Below are 18,185 nucleotides of genomic sequence, written 5' to 3' on the forward strand. Positions count from 1 at the left end.
TGCATGTTTCATCCACCTGAGGATACCCTTCACGGAACAGGTAGAGCAAAGAAAAAAGCCAAGATTGAGAGAGGCCACCAACATGCTCAGGGCCAAAGATCCTGAACTGACATCTCCCGATTCTCATCCCAGGGCTGTTGCCACTCACCAGCCTCCAAAGTCCAGGGAGAGGCCAGAGCTGGGAATTTCTGCTCCTGAGATAATTTGAGGGACCTTCACTTGGGCATCGGTTTTCTCTTGTTTGGGCTTTAGTTGGAGAAAGGGAGTGTTTCTGGGCAGTGGAATTTCCCCTGAGGTGATATGAAACAGACTGTTAACAAATTCATTTAAGACTGCGCAGCTTGTTTTTTCCTGCTTTTTCTTTTTAGTTTATGTTAAGATGTATGATCGTTGTTGAGCTGCTCGTGACAAAAGCCCGTGCCATCTGCCACCCTTAGCACAGTGGAGAGTGGAAAGCTGGGGCCTTCTTCCAAGCCCTCGATTGGACCCCTGCTCCTAGAGGTGCTGGCTTCTGGACAAAAACAGGTTGATCAGTGGCACTTGGGCTGGTTTTCCAATGAGTTCAGCTAAGCACGGAATCTAGAAGCAGACTTTGGACTTGTTCTTCACCCTTGCTTTTTTATGGAGTATTTGGGGGAGGGGGGCAGGATTAAAAGAGAAATGGAAAGAAAATCCTTCCCATCTGTGGTCACTTTTGTAATGACAGCCGTAAATAACAATCTAGAGAACTTATATGCCAGGCATGGTTCTGAATATTAACTCATTTCACAATGACTGGTAAGGTGGAAACCATTATTTTCCCCATTTTACAGATGAGGGAAGTAAAAACAAAATGACCAAGATCACAAAGCTAAGAAATGGTTTTATGAGCTGTGACTTGAACCCAGGCCACTGTCTCTTTTCTTTTTGGAACTGCAGTCATGTTTCTAGGAAACTTTTCCAGTCTTTCAGATGAACTTGTAAGCCTTCTGAGGTCTTCTTTTCCCCATATCAGGCCTTTTCCACAGTGGCAGTGGTAGGAGCTCCTGCTGAGAGCTAAAAGGGACCGGGGAGGTCACCCACCATCCTGTGGGGTAGAATTTACAGTGTGCTTTGGCTTCCTAATGAGGAATTTCCTGCCCAGTTGGGGAGTGGTGTTTTCCCAAGTTTATAGTGAACTCAGGGCACATGACTCAGTTCCTACATTGGACTGTGATTGTTTTCCAAAACATGTTTTCTATTTTGCTTAGCATGACAAATGCTCCCCACCATGAGATCACAGCTTTCAAAATTGTCATTGAGAAGTGTAATCTCTGGGTAGGTGTGTGTTTGGGGAGGAGGACAAGCTTTTGTGTGTCTGTTTCATTAGGTTTTTCTTTTAAAATTTAGTTCCTTGTTTGTGAAATCTAGTGAAAAGATCAAAAGTTTGTACAACTCCATAGAGACTAGTCTGGATATTCTCCCTTTTAAACTTGGTGGGACATTGCTTCACTAAAGTGGCTCCCAAATGAGTCCATTTTGTGAGGGCCAGACTAAAGAATGCCTTCTGCCTTCCCACATTAACTCCATCAAGGAGGACCAGCTCATTAAGGGTCTTTTCTGGGCCTATGCTAAACTCTATCTTGCCACTAGACCCATTCTACTTCCAAGTTAGCTTTCTCTCAGTTTTGATCCACACAAATAATCTTTTGTCATACTGTATTAGAAATGAAGAAATTAGGGGCACCTGGCTGGCTCAAGCAGAAGAGCATGCGACTCTTGATTGCAGGGTTGTGAGTTTGAGCCCCACCTTGGGTGTAGAGATTAAATAATGTGAATAAATAAATGAAAACAACAATAACAAAAAGGAATTAGAACTCAGTTTGATACTTAATAACATCAACAGTGTAAATATAACATCATATAACTGGTACATAGTAGGGAGACTTTTTCTTCCCATGGTACTACATTAAAAGAAGTAGAGTAGTAGAGTTTCAATGAACACATGAGTTGTCTGGTGTTCTCTTAGATATGACTAAGGCAGTTTTGCCAAGGACATGAATTACAACTGTCTCATTTTTTCCCAGTCTCCTTTTGCCCTGCCTAATTTTTCCTTAAAAAAATAAAATAAATAAAAATTTTAAAAAGCTCTCTTTTTCTATTATACTTCCAGTTCAGTGGAGCTCAGACTTTTTTCTGGATCAAGGATTCCCTTAAGAATCTGATGAATGCTTAAATCTTTTTCTCTAGAAAAACCTATAAAGATACTGCATCAATCAAGATAGGCTATAAGTCTCCAACCAAGTGGCCTTAAACAGGTTTACTTCTCACACTACATGTCCATCATGGGTTGGAGGGGAGTTTGGTTTCCACTTCATCATCCTGAAGCCAGACTATCCCTGATGTCACTATCTGAAATGTTGCCAACCGTCATGGCAGAAGGAGGACTAAAGGAAGGAAAGTCTTATAGAAATAAGAGATGTCCTGGCCTCTAATGGACAGAAATTACTTCTAAACCATATTCACTAGTTCGAACCAGTCCCAAAGCCTTGCCCAGTCATAAAGGGGCCACGAAGTTCAAGCCTACCCAAATGCCCAGAAGGGGAAAACCAGAAATATGTGGCCAACATATGAAAATCAGTATCTGAGATGTTTCTTATTAAAAGCATGTGTTAAAAAAAATAAAGTCTTGCCTGGCTGGCCCAGTTGATAGAGCAATGTGACTCTCCGTGATGGGATTGTGAGTTTGAGCCCCACATTGAGGGTGGAGTTTACTTAAAAACAAAAAGAAAAACAAACAACAAAACATTAAAAAATAAAATCATGTTATAAAATGAGAAATATTGCCTCTAGATCATTTATATGGCAACATAAAGGTTAAATGTTGGTTTACCTTTAGGTAAGAAACTACTGAAAAAATGACTTGGGAGGTAAACTAGTCGAGTTAGATGCAATTATCTCATGGGAGAATGTACTTTTATTTATTTTTATTTTTTTTAAGATTTTATTTATTTATTTATAGACGCAGAGAGAGAGGCAGAGACACAGACAGAGGGAGAAAGAAGCAGGCTCCATGCAGGGAGCCCGATGTGGGACTCTATCCCGGGTCTCCAGGATCACACCCCAGGCTGCAGGGGGCGCCAAACCGCTGCGTCACCGGGGCTGCCCGGGAGAATGTAGTTTTAGAATTAGAACACAGTACTGAAGTATAAAGGATTGTGAGATAATGATGCTGGGCAAGTGAGAGAAATGCAGGTAATATGGAAGAGTGATTAGCCCAGAAACTCTTAGACAGTTCTTTGAAATACGTCTAGAGCCGGACCCTTGAGCAGAAGGCACTGTGCTTGTTTGTGCTGCCTCCCTCTCTCCTGTGCAGCCCCCCCACCCCCCCCCAAGGAGACTGGCGCTGAGGATGTTATAGGACAACATCAGGGAGCCACTTAGCTCCCAATGCTCTTTTCTGGCCTTACCCCCACTTCTCAGGGCTCCTGTGACAGTATTTATCTAGTGTTGAGTCAACCAGCCGCAGGGATTGAGAAATATAAGTGAACTTAAGCAAATGTCAGCTTTGAATCTGGGAAGGACCACAAGGGAGACTTCTGACTTCAACTTATGTATATGTTTTCTGGTTACATCTTACTATATTTTTTCAAGGTTTATTTTATTTTTATTTTTTTTTTTAATTTTTATTTATTTATGATAGTCACAGAGAGAGAGAGAGAGGCAGAGACACAGGCAGAGGGAGAAGCAGGCTCCATGCACCGGGAGCCCGATGTGGGATTCGATCCCGGGTCTCCAGGATCGCGCCCTGGGCCAAAGGCAGGCGCCAAACCGCTGCGCCACCCAGGGATCCCAAGGTTTTATTTTTAGATAACCTCTATACCTTACATGGGTCTCAAACCCACAACGCTGAGATCTAGGGTCACACGCTCTACTGACTGAGCTGGCCAGCTACGAGGGTTTTATTGCCTGCCAATGGGATAAAGGGTAGAAATCCGCCACCTGTTGTCCTCTGCCCATTCTCTTTTTGTCAGGCCTCAGCAGAAAGTTCCCCTGAACACTGACAAGTTCCACTGAACACCTAACATGCTGAAAGCAGTTAAGTTAACTGCTTTCAGCATGTTAGGTGTCATATGGTGGTGCTGCCAGCCTGCCAGGGCCAGGTGGCCTTACTGCCCTCCCTTCTTACTCTGTGGGGGTGGTTTTGTGGGTGATTCAGTGAGAACACCTTTAGGGGACAAAAAGCCGTTGCCTGAGACCACACCCTAAAGATCAGTGCGATCTTTTCGAATATTGTATTCTGGTACAAATAGAAAAGTCAGAGGTGTATTCATATACATGTTTACTTGGGGGAAAGTTTGTTTTGGTTTTGTTTGGTTTTAAATAAGCTTTACACCCAATGTGGGGCTTAAAGTCAACGCCAAAGTTAAGAGTCAGGTACTCTACCGACTGAGCCAGCCAGGAGCCCTGTTTTTTTTTTTTTTTTTAATGATCTTAACTCATTCTGACAAGAGATACATGTGGGAATACTTAAATACTTAAATTCTAAACACAAAAGTATAATTACAAAGCAGGTGATACGGGATCCCTGGGTGGCGCAGCGGTTTAGCACCTGCCTTTGGCCCAGGGCACGATCCTGGAAACCCGGGATCGAGTCCCACACCGGGCTCCCGGTGCATGGAGCCCGCTTCTCCCTCTCCCTGTGTCTCTGCCCCTCTCTCTCTCTCTCTCTCTCTCTCTCATAAATAAATAAAAATTAAAAAAAAAAAAGCAGGTGATACAAAATACATGTAGCCTTGGTAATGGAAAGAAATTGAAGTTATTCAGAAATAGCAAATGAATGATCACCTAGTCTCAATAACATTTTTTTTTCTTTTTTAGATTTTATTTACTTGGGGGGCGGGGAAAGAGCGAGCACGTGAGCACAAGCTGGGGGAGGGGCAGAGGCAAAGGGTAAGTGGACCCTGTGCTGAGCAGGGAGCTTGCCACAGGCTCCATCCCAGGAACCTGGGATCATGACCTGAGCTGAAGGTAGATGCTCAGCCAACTGAGCTAGGTGTGTCCCAATAACAAATCACCTTAAAATTATTCCTCAGATAAATATTTTTACTCAGAAAAAAATATTCTTTTTATTTCAAAGAAGTACATGTTCTGGGGATCCCTGGGTGGCGCAGCGGTTTGGTGCCTGTCTTTGGCCCAGGGCGCGATCCTGGAGACCCGGGATCGAATCCCACATCGGGCTCCCGGTGCATGGAGCCTGCTTCTCCCTCTGCCTGTGTCTTTGCCTCTCTCTCTCTCTCTGTGACTATCATAAATAAAATAAAAAAAAAAAAAAAAAAAAAAAACAAAGAAGTACATGTTCGTCTTAGAAAGCTTGGAAATGCAGATAAGCAAAAAACAAGAGATCTAGTACCAGAAATAACCTCATGATGAACTTCCTAACCATCCTTCTAGATATTCATATATACTTTTTTTTTTTAAAGATTTTATTTATTCATGAGAGACAGAGAGAGAGAGGCAGAGACACAGGCAGAGGGAGAATCAGGCTCCTCGCAGGGAGCCTGACACAGGACTTGATCCTGGGACCAGGATCATGCCCTGAGCCAAAGGCAGACGCTCAACCAACTGAGCCACCCAGGCATCCCTATATACTTTCTTTTTGAAGGAAAAAAATTAGGATCAGATTTTATACTGTTCTGTAATTTGCTTTATTTATTTATTTTTTTATTTTTAAGATTTATTTATTTATTTAGAGAGAGAGGCAGAGACACAGGCAGAGGGAAAGGCAGGCTCCACGCAGGGAGCCCGACGTGGGACTCGATCCCGATCCCGGGTCTCCAGGATCACACCCCGGGCTGTAGGCGGCACTAAACTGCTGCGCCACCGGGGCTGCCTTGCTTTTTTCATTTAATATTAGAAACATATTTATTTTTTTTAAAGATTTTATTTATTTATTTATTTATTTATTTATTTATTTATTTATTTATTTATTTTTAAATTTTTTTAAAATTTTATTTATGATAGTCACAGAGAGAGAGAGAGAGAGGCAGAGACACAGGCAGAGGAAGAAGCAGGCTCCATGCAGGGAGCCCCATGTGGGACTCAATCCCAGGACTCCAGGATCACGCCCTGAGCCGAAGGCAGGCGCTAAACCACTGAGCTGCCCAGGGATCCCCTAGAAACATCTTTATATGTCAGAAGTAGTAATCTGTGAATATTTTTAAATGATTCATGTTATTTCATTGTATGAATACATTCTAGAGAAATTTAAAAACCTCTCCAGAAATTAATTTTTTTTTTGTAATCTCTACTCCCAATGTGGGGCTCGAACTCACAACCCCCAAAACAAGAGTTGTATGCTACAATGACTGAGCCAGCCAGATGCCCCCATCCTCTTAAGTTCTTTAAATAAAAGCTAGAAAAAAAAAGTAAAATAGTCACAGGTATTTTAAGTTTACTTTGTTTCCAGTTTTATAATGTGAAGGCAAAAATTGAAATTTCTCATAATCCCACCACTTAAAGGTATGTCACTCCTTTTGTGTTTTTCCTTCTAGTCTCTTTCCTCCCATATGTATATATATGTGTATTTTTTTAAAAGCAAAATTGCTCATTGATTATAAAAAGCTTTTTAAAAAAGGGTTTCTGCTTACAATTGAAGATTGGAGAGGGGGTGTCTTATATGGGGGTTTGTCAGGATTCTCTGAATATAATCCAAGAACACTGTGGGAAACGAGAAGAAGGAATCCTCCTGAAGAAGGAGGACTGTAGGTCTTCTCCCCTGTCCCCTTATACCTATCCCTCTCTGGAGCAAGGAGGAAGGAGGGGAGGCTGCTGATGGCCTTGAGTCTAATGTAATCACAGGCCAAAGGGAGGTGGGAGTGTTATTTGCAACTGTAGGAGATGGAATTATACCAGATTATATCAAGAGCAGGGGAAGTCATTTATGCTCTCTAGGGAAGAGATGGACCTGAGGCAATTAGAATTTTTTCCCCTGTAACTTTAGTGACTCTTGTATTACACCGTGTATCTGGTAGAGAAAAGCCCATGATCTTTTTGGTGATATCAAGAGAACCCTAAGAATTCCTTTATCGGGTGGCCCGTCTGCAGGGCCTCCCAGTTGCCAACCTGCTGGGATTTTGAGGGGCTCTTTGCTTTTGGTGAGTAGCCTGGTATAGCAGCAGGAAGTGAGGCTGGGAACCAGTCTTAATGTCTTGAGCAGAGCTTGGGGGTTGAGAGTGGGAGACAGGTGAGAAGAAAGCCAGAAGCACTTTCTCTGAGATCCCTTAAGAGAGGACAAATACATAGTCCTTAAAAGGTCAGCATATGTAATGTCCACCAAACCCAAAACACAGGACCAGTGGTGCTGGAGAGTTGCCTTCTGCCCCCTCCCACCCCATCTTTCATTCTGGCACAAACATTTATAGAAATTGAACACAGATTCCAAATGGAAATTCACCAGGTGAGACAGGCAGTGTCAGCTTCGACCAGGTGGGCGCCGGCCAGGGACTTCCCTGCTGGGAAAGCTGTTCCTCTGGCTGGTGTTCACCATGCATGTGTGCCTCTCTGCCTTGCCTCCCTGCCCCCAGGGTTCTGGCTGGTGTGGACCATCATCATCATCCTGAGCTGCTGCTGTGTGTGCCACCACCGCCGAGCCAAGCATCGCCTTCAGGCCCAGCAGCGGCAGCATGAGATCAACCTGATTGCCTACCGAGAAGCCCACAATTACTCAGCGCTGCCATTTTATTTCAGTACGTACACCAAAAGCCCCCAAACTCCATCCTTCTGAGCCCAGGACACAAACTGTGGGCCCCTGTAGGCCCCCGTGCCCAGCACAGTGCAGAGTCTCTCTCGCAGGTATGGGAATAGGGGGGTGCTCACCATTAGCACAGAGGAGCAGGTACTGTGCCCTGAAGCCACTGGGTCATTCCAAATCCACATGGGCCTATTTTCTTAAGGCAGGTAGTCAGATAGTCAGATGGTGTATGATGCAAGTGAATCAAGACTTAGATTTCTGTGGCCTGAAATCCTCCCATTTTGCTTAGTGCCCTGTGATATCCCTGAGGCTGCCATGAAAGGGGCAGGTGTGTGTGCGGGGTGACATTGGGATGTCCTGAGAACCAAGAAACTGCGTGACTCACCGAAGGACACTCACCTAACTTCTCTGGGGGTTCCTTACAAGTGACCCTCTAAGAGTCCAGGGAGGCCCAGCTTGTCCAAAGCCATTCTACAGTGTGTTCTACAGAACAAAGTGGTCATGGGTATGGAATTCCACATCTAGAAGTGTCAAGTGTTTAGCACAGTGCTTGGCATATAGTAAGTGCTCAGTAAATGCTAGCAGTTATTGTTTTAACCAAACCATCTGTGCCTTGAGATACCCAGCACATTCAAAAGATAACTTACCTGGCATGTTGGTAATAAGCCTTGTTTGGCAGGCCCCTCACCCTTTGCTGGTAACCCACCTGCTCCCAATCTGAGTCAAGATGAGGTTCGGTTTGTCTTTCCAGACCACCTCCGTCCACACTAGAGGGAGGGACAACACGGATTTCTAATCTCCCAGAAAAAGGCCCTTTTCATGGTCCATACATCTGGGATGGTGGGGGACAAGAAAAACGTAGTCAAGAAGTCTTAAATGAGGGTCCCTGACACTGAGGCCTATGGGACATAGATGAAGGACACAGTCTGAACAAGAAACCTGAGACCCGGGGGCATGTGGAAACAGAAACGCTGTGGGCAGAAATGATCTCTTGGCCGTCCACCCCTTGACTCCAGACAGGCAGAAGATCTTGCCTGTGAAGCAGGTTTAGGGGCTCTCAGATTTCAAGAAGCTAGATTAGGTCACTCCCAGGCTGTCCTTTTTTTCCACAAAACTGCCCCACCCCTCTGCCCTGCTGACAAGCAGGAGCTATAGTTGTCGCTCAGTGGGTATGCCCAGGGTGGGAAGAGGCATATGTTGAGTGCAAGCTCTGCACTCTGTCCTAGAACAATTGCCAGTGCAGTAATTTCTCCTCCCTGCCTCCCCATTTTAGGGTTTTTGCCAAACTATTTACTACCTCCTTATGAGGAAGTGGTGAACCGACCTCCGACTCCTCCCCCACCGTACAGTGCCTTCCAGCTCCAGCAGCAGCAGCTGCCTGCACCTTGTGGTCCTACGGGTGGCAGCCCCCCAGGCGCCGACCCCCCCAGGGGCCCCCAGGGCGCGCAGAGCAGCCCCTTGTCTGGGCCCAGCAGAAGCAGCACGAGACCCCCAAGCATCGCTGACCCTGAGCCCTCCGACGTGCCCACCGGCACAGCAGCCACCAAAGCCCCCGGGATGGAGCCCAGTGGCTCTGTGGCCGGCCTGGGGGAGCTGGACCCTGGGGCCTTCCTGGACAAAGATTCCGACTGTAAGGAGGAGCTGCTGAGAGACTACAGCTCCGAGCAGGGCAGCGCCCTCCCCGATAGCAAAGACAAGACGCCTGGCAGACACCGCCGCTTCACGGGTGACTCGGGCATTGAGGTGTGTGTGTGCAACCGGGGCCACCATGACGATGACCTCAAGGAGTTCCACACGCTCATTGACGACGCTCTGGATGGACCCCTGGACTTCTGTGACAGCTGCCATGTGCGGCCCCCGGGCGACGAGGAGGAAGGGCTCTGTCAGCCCTCCGAGGAGCAGGCCCGAGAGCCTGGGCACCCCCACCTGCCACGCCCCCCCGCCTGCCTGCTGCTGAACACCATCAATGAGCAGGACTCCCCAAACTCCCAGAGCAGCAGCTCTCCCAGCTAGAGCAGGCCCTGCCTGCACCTGAGAACTTGGCAGAGCAACCAGGGTAGGGGAGCCCCCTGAGAGAAGCATTAAATGACTTTCAGAGAAAGTGGTACAGCCACTTCCTTCTTCGTTCCCCTCCCCACCGCCCGCTCCTGCATTTTCCTCCATCTCCAGGTACAGCTTGGGGAGTGGATGCCTCTCCGCCCACGGGAGCACAGTGTCGCGGAGGGCTGAGAAGTTGGTTCGTTCTGTGACTCATTCCTCATCCCCGACCCTGTCCCCTTTCTTCTCTTTGCAAGTCATGTCTCACTTACCCACTTGGGTCAGAGAGATGTGTGTTTCAGAAGCCCCCAAGGAGGGGGCTGAGACTGTGCCCTGAGGTGACTCTTGGTGGTGGAGTGGGTCTGTGCCCTGGTGTTCGTTTCAGAGAACTTTGCTGTGTCTCGGTCTGGGAGGGGTGGCAGGTCTCAGCCCTGGGTGAAGAAGGAAGCCCACGGCGCCCCAGGGATCGTTACCCCTTGCTGCCAGTGTCTGTCTGCAGAGCCAGAACTGGGCTAGCCCTGGGAGATGATGAGGGCTGACAGGCAGTTATGAGGTTGGTAGGAGGCTTACTGCTCTCTCAGATTCCAGGTGACAGAGTTGATGTACCACCGTGCATCCCTGAAGGGCCCTTCCCAGTGGGTTCTGGCTAGCCACAGCCCAGCTCAGTATGGAACATTCTCTCACCTTCTTTGGTGTTTCTCTTTAAACAGCAACAACAGCAGCAACAAAAGCAAGCTGAATGCAAGAACTTTACCAGCGGGCAGGCAAGAATTCTGTTCTGGAAAGGGGAAGTTTGTGGCTCTGTCCCAAATTGACCTTCAAAGAACCTGGCTGGCTGCCATTGAGCTAGGAGGAGGTGTTTTGTGTGCAGGCATTGGGCCTGGGTGGGTGGCAGGGTGGGAGTGGGGGCTGTCTCTGGAACTTCTGTGGGAGCACAGGAGAACCTAGGCCATGGAGGTGGATCTGTTGCAGCTTGCTGCATCTCTGTCCTCTGGTCTGTGCCTATAGGTGACCAGGGTCTTCCCCAACCCAAACACACAGCCCGCAGGCCCTTGTGTCTCACTGTTCCATATGAACAAAGGGGGCTACAGGTCCTAAGAGAGGGCAGCCCCATAGCCTGGCTTTTACACAGTATTTTCTCTTGATTCTGAATAAGTTCTTCTGTTGTGTTGTTTTTGTCTTTATTTTTAAACTGACCACTTGGAAGAAATGGCTTGGTTATCTGTGGCTTTCATGCCCTTTCCCCTGCCTTATCCGCAGCCCCCTTTGTGAGTGGGGTGGCTAACTTTTGTAGCCTATGTAAACAGCCCAAGTGGCCCAGGTAGGAGGGTGAAGGCAGTGCTCTGGAAGGACTGCAGGATCCTTATTACTGTAGTTTGGCTTCAGATAACCAGTTGAGCTTTGATAGGAATAACCTGATGGAGAAAGCAAACAGCTAAAACTCACATTCCCTGTCCAGTGCTGTTCATATGAAGAGTTTGGTTCTTCCCCCACTCTTGAACGATGATATTCACATTAGGCATTGAGGTTACAGTAAGAAAGGAGAAAAAAATATATATATATATGTACAAAAAATAGACAAATCCAAGGCTGTGAGGTGAACGAACGAATGTCTGCATTTGGAGTCCACAAAACCAAAATCCATGTTGAACAAAGTGAAGTCTGTGTACAATGACTTTTTGGATAGCCTGTGTGTGTGTGTGTGTGTGTGTGTGTGTGTGTGTGTGTGTGTGTTGTGTGAGCCCCTAACCCTGTTTTCCTGTGAATATACTTTGAATGGCAGCCATTGTGCTCACATCAACCACACTTTGGAGCAGATATGGCCCTCTCAAGGTAATTTATTTTACACATTTACTGTTTACTGAACAAATGTCTGACTGTGTACTCGAGTGTATCCAGCAGCATTGTGATGGCAGCCCCCATCCCCATCCCCCAATCCCCCCACATCTGCCAGATATAACTGTGCTCGATGTAGAGGCTTTTCTCTACCCATCACTGCAATTTGCACATTGCTCCGTGGACACTCGGAGGCCTGTGTTCTGTTCCCTATAAGTGGAAACGTGCTCTGAACCTGTCTGCATCCCTTGGCTCCTCCTGGCCCTCAGTATCAGTCCCAGGGGGTGTTTAAAACCACTCAGCACGGAAGGCAAAGGTGGGATTTCAGGTAGCTTGATTGGATCTTCAGTGATGAGCTTGGACTAGCTGTGGCCCAGACGTTGTCCCTGCCCGGAATGGCCAGGAGAGTTTGGCAGACACCGCAGTGCCATAGGGCTTACCTCTCTCTGCCGAGGTCCGGCGTATGCAAGCAAGCAAGCCTGTGTGAGACGAGTGGGCGGGAGTGTGTCAGCAGCCCTCAGATGCCTTTCCTTCCACTTTTTGTTTTTTTTAATAAAATCCCAAACAACTCACTGAAGTCTCAAAGGAGATGAAATTTTACCAAAATGAATCCTGCTTCAGTTAACTGATCAAATGGATGAATTCTGGCCCTCCCAAGTTTCCTTCCCCAGCTGGAGCAGGGCACTGGTCTGCGTGTTAACTTTTGGGTTCACTGCAGCGTCCTGCCCTATAGGCTTGAGAAGAAGACCACAGCCGCTGGAGCCAGGCCTGATTCCAGCCATCACAGTCTGGCCCCTGCCCATGGGCTCCCCTGCTGGGAGAGAGGTACAAAAGGGAGCTGAAAGGACTCGGTAGGGGGCTAGGGAGATTTGACTGAATCTGGTTTTCCAGGTGAAGGAGGAGGAAGGGGTTGGTCTGGTTGAGGGTTTGGTGCTACAGTCGGAAGATTTGCAAATGCTAACACATTCCTGTGTGAGGCACATCACCATTTGTCAGTTATTGTGAATATGTGTATTTTAAGCAATAAGATTCAGCTGGTCAGACTTTTCTGGGCAGTCTCGGTGACGCATTTCCTGTGCTGTGATTGTTCTGAAGACAGAGTGGCTCTAACCACTGTGAGAAGCCCAAATAAAATTGATCCCAAAAATGCAATTGTTCTTTTTTCTTGCAGCACCTTGTTCCTTCTCCCCCCTCCCTCAGGCTTCAGGAGTCATACCCCAAGATTCCCAACCACAAGCACTTTTCCCTTCACACAGGCTGTGAAAAGGCACCTAGCAGTTGAGGACAGGCCCCTGGCCCCAGTGGAGACCATGGGGCCAAGGGCAAGGTGGGTGATGCTCCTGCTGAAGCCACGCTTTATCTGGAGGAGTTTTCTCCAAACCCTCTCTCTGTCAAGGGTATATTTCTGAAGTCTGGAATACTTTGTAAAGTCCCACAAACAGGTTAAAAATCAGACGCAAAAAAGGTAGAAATGAGTTCTGTTAGATACCTGGAAGCTAAAATGGCATTTGGAGAAAGCAAGCACCCTGTGAGATCTCTTAATGACGTGATAAAGCCCTCCCCCCGCCCAGGCTGGCTCAGTCAGTAGAGCATGGGACTCTTGATCTCAGGTTTGTGAGTTTGAGCTCTTACGTTGGCTGTAGAGGTTACTTAAAAATAATAAAAAATCTTTAGGAAAAAAAATGTGATAGAAACTGGATCGGCCCTGGAATTTGATGCACAAAACATGTATTATTGAGCCTCCTACTTTGTGCCCAACACTACCGGGTGGTGGGGAGAATGCAAAAGAAAGAAGACAAGATCCTTGCCCTCTGAAGTCAAGTTATAGGCATGAAGACAAAACATCCACTTGAAATAGTTAACAATGGGGGGGTGTGTGCCTGGGTGGCTCAGTAGGTTAAGCATCTGCCTTCAGCTCAGGTCATGATCTCAGGGTTCTGGGATTGAGCCCCGCATGGGGAGGGTGTCTCTTCTCAGTAGGGAATTTGCTTCTCCCTCTCCGTCTGGCACTCCCCTGGTTTGTGCTCTCTCGCTCACTCTCAAATAAATAGAATCTCTCAAATAAATAAAATCTTAAAAATATATATGCTTAACCCCTGCCCCCCAAAAGAAAATCCAATAGGAGATAGAGTAAGATGAAGTGAATGGTACAGATTCAGGGAATCTTAGGCAACCACATGTGGGGGCTTGTATGAGGTCTTACCTACCAGGCAGGGACCTGAGAATGGTTTTTAGGTCTTGTGGGAAGCCACTGGTGTGCCAGCTTCTGTCATTGTGGGCCAATCATTCTTTCCTAAGACTCACTATCCTTTTCCCCCCTGCATAGGACTGTCCTCTTAGAACTTTGAGTCCACTGTAAATCCCTGCTCTAAGGGAAGGAATAGCCTTCTACCTCTGCCCAGGAAGGGGAACACTGCCACCCAGCACAACCTCTTGGATGGCCTGCAGGTGGGCAAAGCAACCCAATGTGGACATCTTGGAAGCTTCCCAGAGGGCGTTCCTGCTTCCCCAAGTGGAATGCTCCCTAATGGGCCAGCAGGGGATGCTGACAGCATTGCCTTCTCTAGTCCCTGGCCTTACCCTGCAGTCTACACTCTTACCTGAAAGCCCAGGCCCCACCCCCATCTTTGCCCCTTGGCCAGAGGACACAATTCTGGCCCCTCAGTGACTCTAGTGAGATGGTTGCTGCCTGGTTCCTTCTAAACCATTGGGTTCCTCCAAGAGGAACCCATAAGCTCAGAGGAACCATTAACATCTAGAGACAGATTTGTTCTAAAACCCTGGGAAATTGGGCAGCCGGTGGCTCAGTGGTTTAGTGCTACCTTCAGTCCAGGATGTGAATTTGGAGCCCCAGGATCGAGTCCCATGTCAGGCTCCTTGCATGGAGCCTGCTTCTCCCTCTGCCTCTCTCTCTGTCTCTCATGAATAAATAAAATATTTTAAAAATAAAAAAAAATAAAACCCCAGGAAATGACTAGGGATTACATCATTCCTGCCTTCATTAATCTAATGTCTGAATGGCACAGAAATAACCAGTTCAGTTCTTGCATGCTGGAGGCTGTACATGTGCATTTGATGCCTAGGTCTGTAGAGCAGACCTCACTGAACTGCTGGCAGCACCCCAGGTTCTTGGGTCACTGAGTTCCTCATTTTCTATTGCCCCAGGCAACTAAGTGCAGGTGGGAATGATATCAATGCTCGGAAACACATAAAGGTAGCTTTGATGAGCAAGAATTTCAAGAAACTCTCTACAGTTTCCTCCCATTTTCAGCCAGGGGGTTGTGGGGCAGAGGGGAAGCAGGGTTTGACTTAGGAGGAGTGGGAAGTGGGTTTGGCTGACTGTTGGCCAAACATGCTGGAAACCTGCATCCTCCTGAACCTACTGGGCAGTGGGTCCTGGGAGGTATTTGGGATGTAGGTTCCCAGTCTGGGGGCAAGTGACTGGCCTTCCTTAAGCTGAGCATTTACCGAGTACCTACCATGTACTAGGCATTGGGAATGCAACTATGCCTTAGACCAGGTTCCTCTTGAGAAGAACTAATGGTCCCAAGGGGGGAAAAGGCATGAAAACAGTATTAGTAGCACAGTACCATGAAGCATGTGTGCACAGGATGCTGCAGAAGAGAATGCCACCCCCCTGGGGGTAGAGGGCAGTCTTCTTGGAGCAGGGACCTCTCAACTGAACTTGCCAGGTAAAGAAAGGTGTAAAGGTAATTCTAGATAGATGTTTGTTTTGCAGATTGAGTGCCTACTATGTGCCAGGTGCTGAAAAGCACACAAAAACATGGGAGGCCAAAATGTCTAAAGCTGTAAGCAATTTAATCTCTGTAGGTAATTGCATTCTGGGAAGTGACAGGAGATGAATCTAGACTGGTAAGCTGGTAATAAAAATATTTTAATTTGTCTTTACTGTTCTGTTTATTGACTGGATGTTATTGGGTCATGTGTAAACATCTTACCTACATTTTTTCATTTTAGCTTCAAAACAGCCATCTGAGGTATGGACTTCTTTATTAACGGGGTTGAAGCATTCAGAGACATTGACTAACTTGTCCAAGATTACATAGCTCGTAAGTGGGAGAGCCAGGATTTGAACCCTGAACACTGAAGACTTGGTGCTCACAAGCCATGTGAAGAACTTTTGATTTCTTCTCAAAGGTGAGAAAGAACCAGAGAGAGGTGATGAACAGGCAAGTGGCATAATGAAAGGTGAGCCAGACGGTTTCCTCAAGAGCTTCTTTATTCCCCTTGCTTTCCCACTTGCCTCATCAGAAGCCTCCGGAGGCCCCCATGCTTAGCCAGGCGCTCTTGCCAGAGCCCCTCAATGCTGAAATAGCCCCACTCCTGGGGCGGGTGGTGCACTATCAGTGTTAACTTCCTCAGGGAGAGTGAGTCCTCCTGGAAACATTGTAAAATTCTCAGGAGTTAGAGCTTTCGGGTGACTTGGAGGGGAGAAGAGGATTTGGTTTGATCTGAAGTTTCTCCTCACTCTAAGCCCTCTCCCCACCAGTTTAACCTTCCATTGCATGCCTTCTTACCAAGAAGTCTCGAGAAACCCAATCCCGCTGGAAAATATTACAAAACACCCTCTGTGTTGGAAGCATGAAAAGTTTGTCTCTGGGCTCCCCACCCACTTCCCAGCTGCCAGCATGCCCCAGATGGGGAAAGAGGGAGGGGCAGCAGGCAGGATCATTGGAGCTATAAGGGGGGGCTGGAGAGGGAGGTCCTGTCCTTCAGATGGACCTGTCTAAACAACACTCGTTTCTTCATTCTTAGACAAGGACTTATTTTGTGGATCTGGCTGGAGGCAATGGCAGTAAAGCCAGTATTGATCAAGGCACTAAATGCATTATATAGGTCCATATTTGACTTTCAGCAACATTTTCAGGTTGGTGGTACCATTTCTACACACACCTAGGCACCCATATTATAGTTTAGAAAACTGAAGTTTGAGAAAGCTGAGGAAGTTGCCCATGATCACGGGGCCTGTGAATGATAGCACTGGAACAACTTGCCCTCACAGCCTGACCTCTTGTCTTCTGTACCTCCCCAGCTTACCTGGCCCTTTCTGCTTTTCACCCTCTCCAGAGCCTTAGATAATGGACAGCACAGGTGGGAAGTCACCCAACTGTACAAATGAAGAAATGAGGGCAGCCCCAGTGGGGCAGCGGTTTGGCGCCGCCTGCAGCCCAGGGCGTGATCCTGGAGACCCAGGATCGAGTCCCACGTCGGGCTCCCTGCATGGAGCTTGCTTCTCCCTCTGCCTGTGTCTCTGCCTGTCTCTCTCTCTCTCTCTCTGAATGAATGAATAAATAAATCTTTAAAAAAATGAAGAAATGGGTTCAAGAAGCTAACAATGGGCCTAAGATCCAAGGCTAGGAACCTAGGGGGCCTGGAACTTCCTTATCTAGTCCTTCCCGACTCTCTTACCTCTGCGACTGGATTCCTGTCCTCCAAAGATGGGTGTTTAAGCCCAGGAGTGTGCCTGGAGAAAGAGCTCCTCCTTTGCTTCAGATTCTATGGCCACCAGAGGCACCAGAGCAGTCACACATTCTCATTCATCCCCACCCCACACCAAGGGTACCAGAGGGAGGAGTAGGTCCCATCAAAATAGGGACTCTGGGGAACCACCCTTCTGAAGGATAAAGGATAGCACGTTCCTCCTGGGAGGGCTGGCTATTTTGGTTCACAAAAGCTGATTATTAAATTTTCAGGAATTAGGGGGTGCCTGCCTGGCCCATTCAGTAGAGCATGCAACTCTTAATCTCAGGGTTGTAAGTTCAAGCCCCACATTGGGTGTGGAGCTTAATTTAAGTAAATAAATAAATAATTTCCTAAATGTCCAGGACTTTTGTGAACTGTTTATTAAATAACCATTAAAAAAAACTATAGAAACCTATAATTAATACATTATAGTAAAAACAAAGGTAATCAATAATCAAAACTAATAATTTCCCAATTATTTTACTACATTACTATTATCTGTGCCCTTGAGGCTATTTACATCTATGTATGGTGGGAATAATGGTATTATTAGTAATGGAGTTATATAGCAATGGTATTTATTGTACACTGTAATCGTAAGTAGCATATAATGCTACCACACATCTATTCCCAACTCTGTATTCAGTGACATCACATTGGTGCCCTGAAATTGCTCATAATGGGGACTGTTTGCTTCATGGCAGTTGGCAAACACTAATACATCTGCACCAGAGAACTGTTTGTTTAGTATTTATTTTCCATCATATCACTGGGTAAGCGCGTTCTGAGGCTCAAAATATGACTGTGGGGTCTTGGCAAACATCTTCCAGCTTTGTCAAAGATCCGAGCTTTCTTGTGCATAAGGAAATAGTCTATTTATCCCTGGACCAATTAGCCCAGGGACTTAGAGCATTCAGTCCTCTTGTGTCTAACCTACTTGCCAGGTGCTGATCTGCAGGATAAGGAACAGGAGAAAATTCAGTCTTGAACTCCAGAAACATAGGGGTGGGCAGTGCCCTTGGGGGATACTGCACCCATCTTGAGCCCAAGCAGATGCTCAGGTATATATGGGATTCAGTACCATGGAGCAGAAGCTGAGTGCTAAAACAGGACAAGC

At 46.9% G+C, this 18,185-nt stretch overlaps 1 protein-coding gene across 2 annotated transcripts in view; it reads left to right on the top strand.

Moving 5' to 3' along the window:
• Nucleotides 1-12,736, top strand: part of WBP1L (WW domain binding protein 1 like) — a 67,798-nt gene extending 55,062 nt beyond the window's left edge. For both annotated transcript variants that reach the window (XM_055300050.1, XM_055300051.1), the window contains exons 3-4: nucleotides 7,545-7,706; nucleotides 8,985-12,736. In XM_055300050.1, coding sequence (XP_055156025.1) covers nucleotides 7,545-7,706; nucleotides 8,985-9,724 — 902 coding nt within the window. In that variant the 3' untranslated portion in view covers nucleotides 9,725-12,736. The remainder of the gene's footprint in view (nucleotides 1-7,544; nucleotides 7,707-8,984) is intronic.
• The last annotated feature ends 5,449 nt before the right edge of the window (nucleotides 12,737-18,185 follow it).

This window comes from Nyctereutes procyonoides, unplaced genomic scaffold (assembly GCF_905146905.1).
Source record: "Nyctereutes procyonoides isolate TBG_1078 unplaced genomic scaffold, NYPRO_anot_genome, whole genome shotgun sequence".
NCBI lineage: Eukaryota > Metazoa > Chordata > Mammalia > Carnivora > Canidae > Nyctereutes > Nyctereutes procyonoides.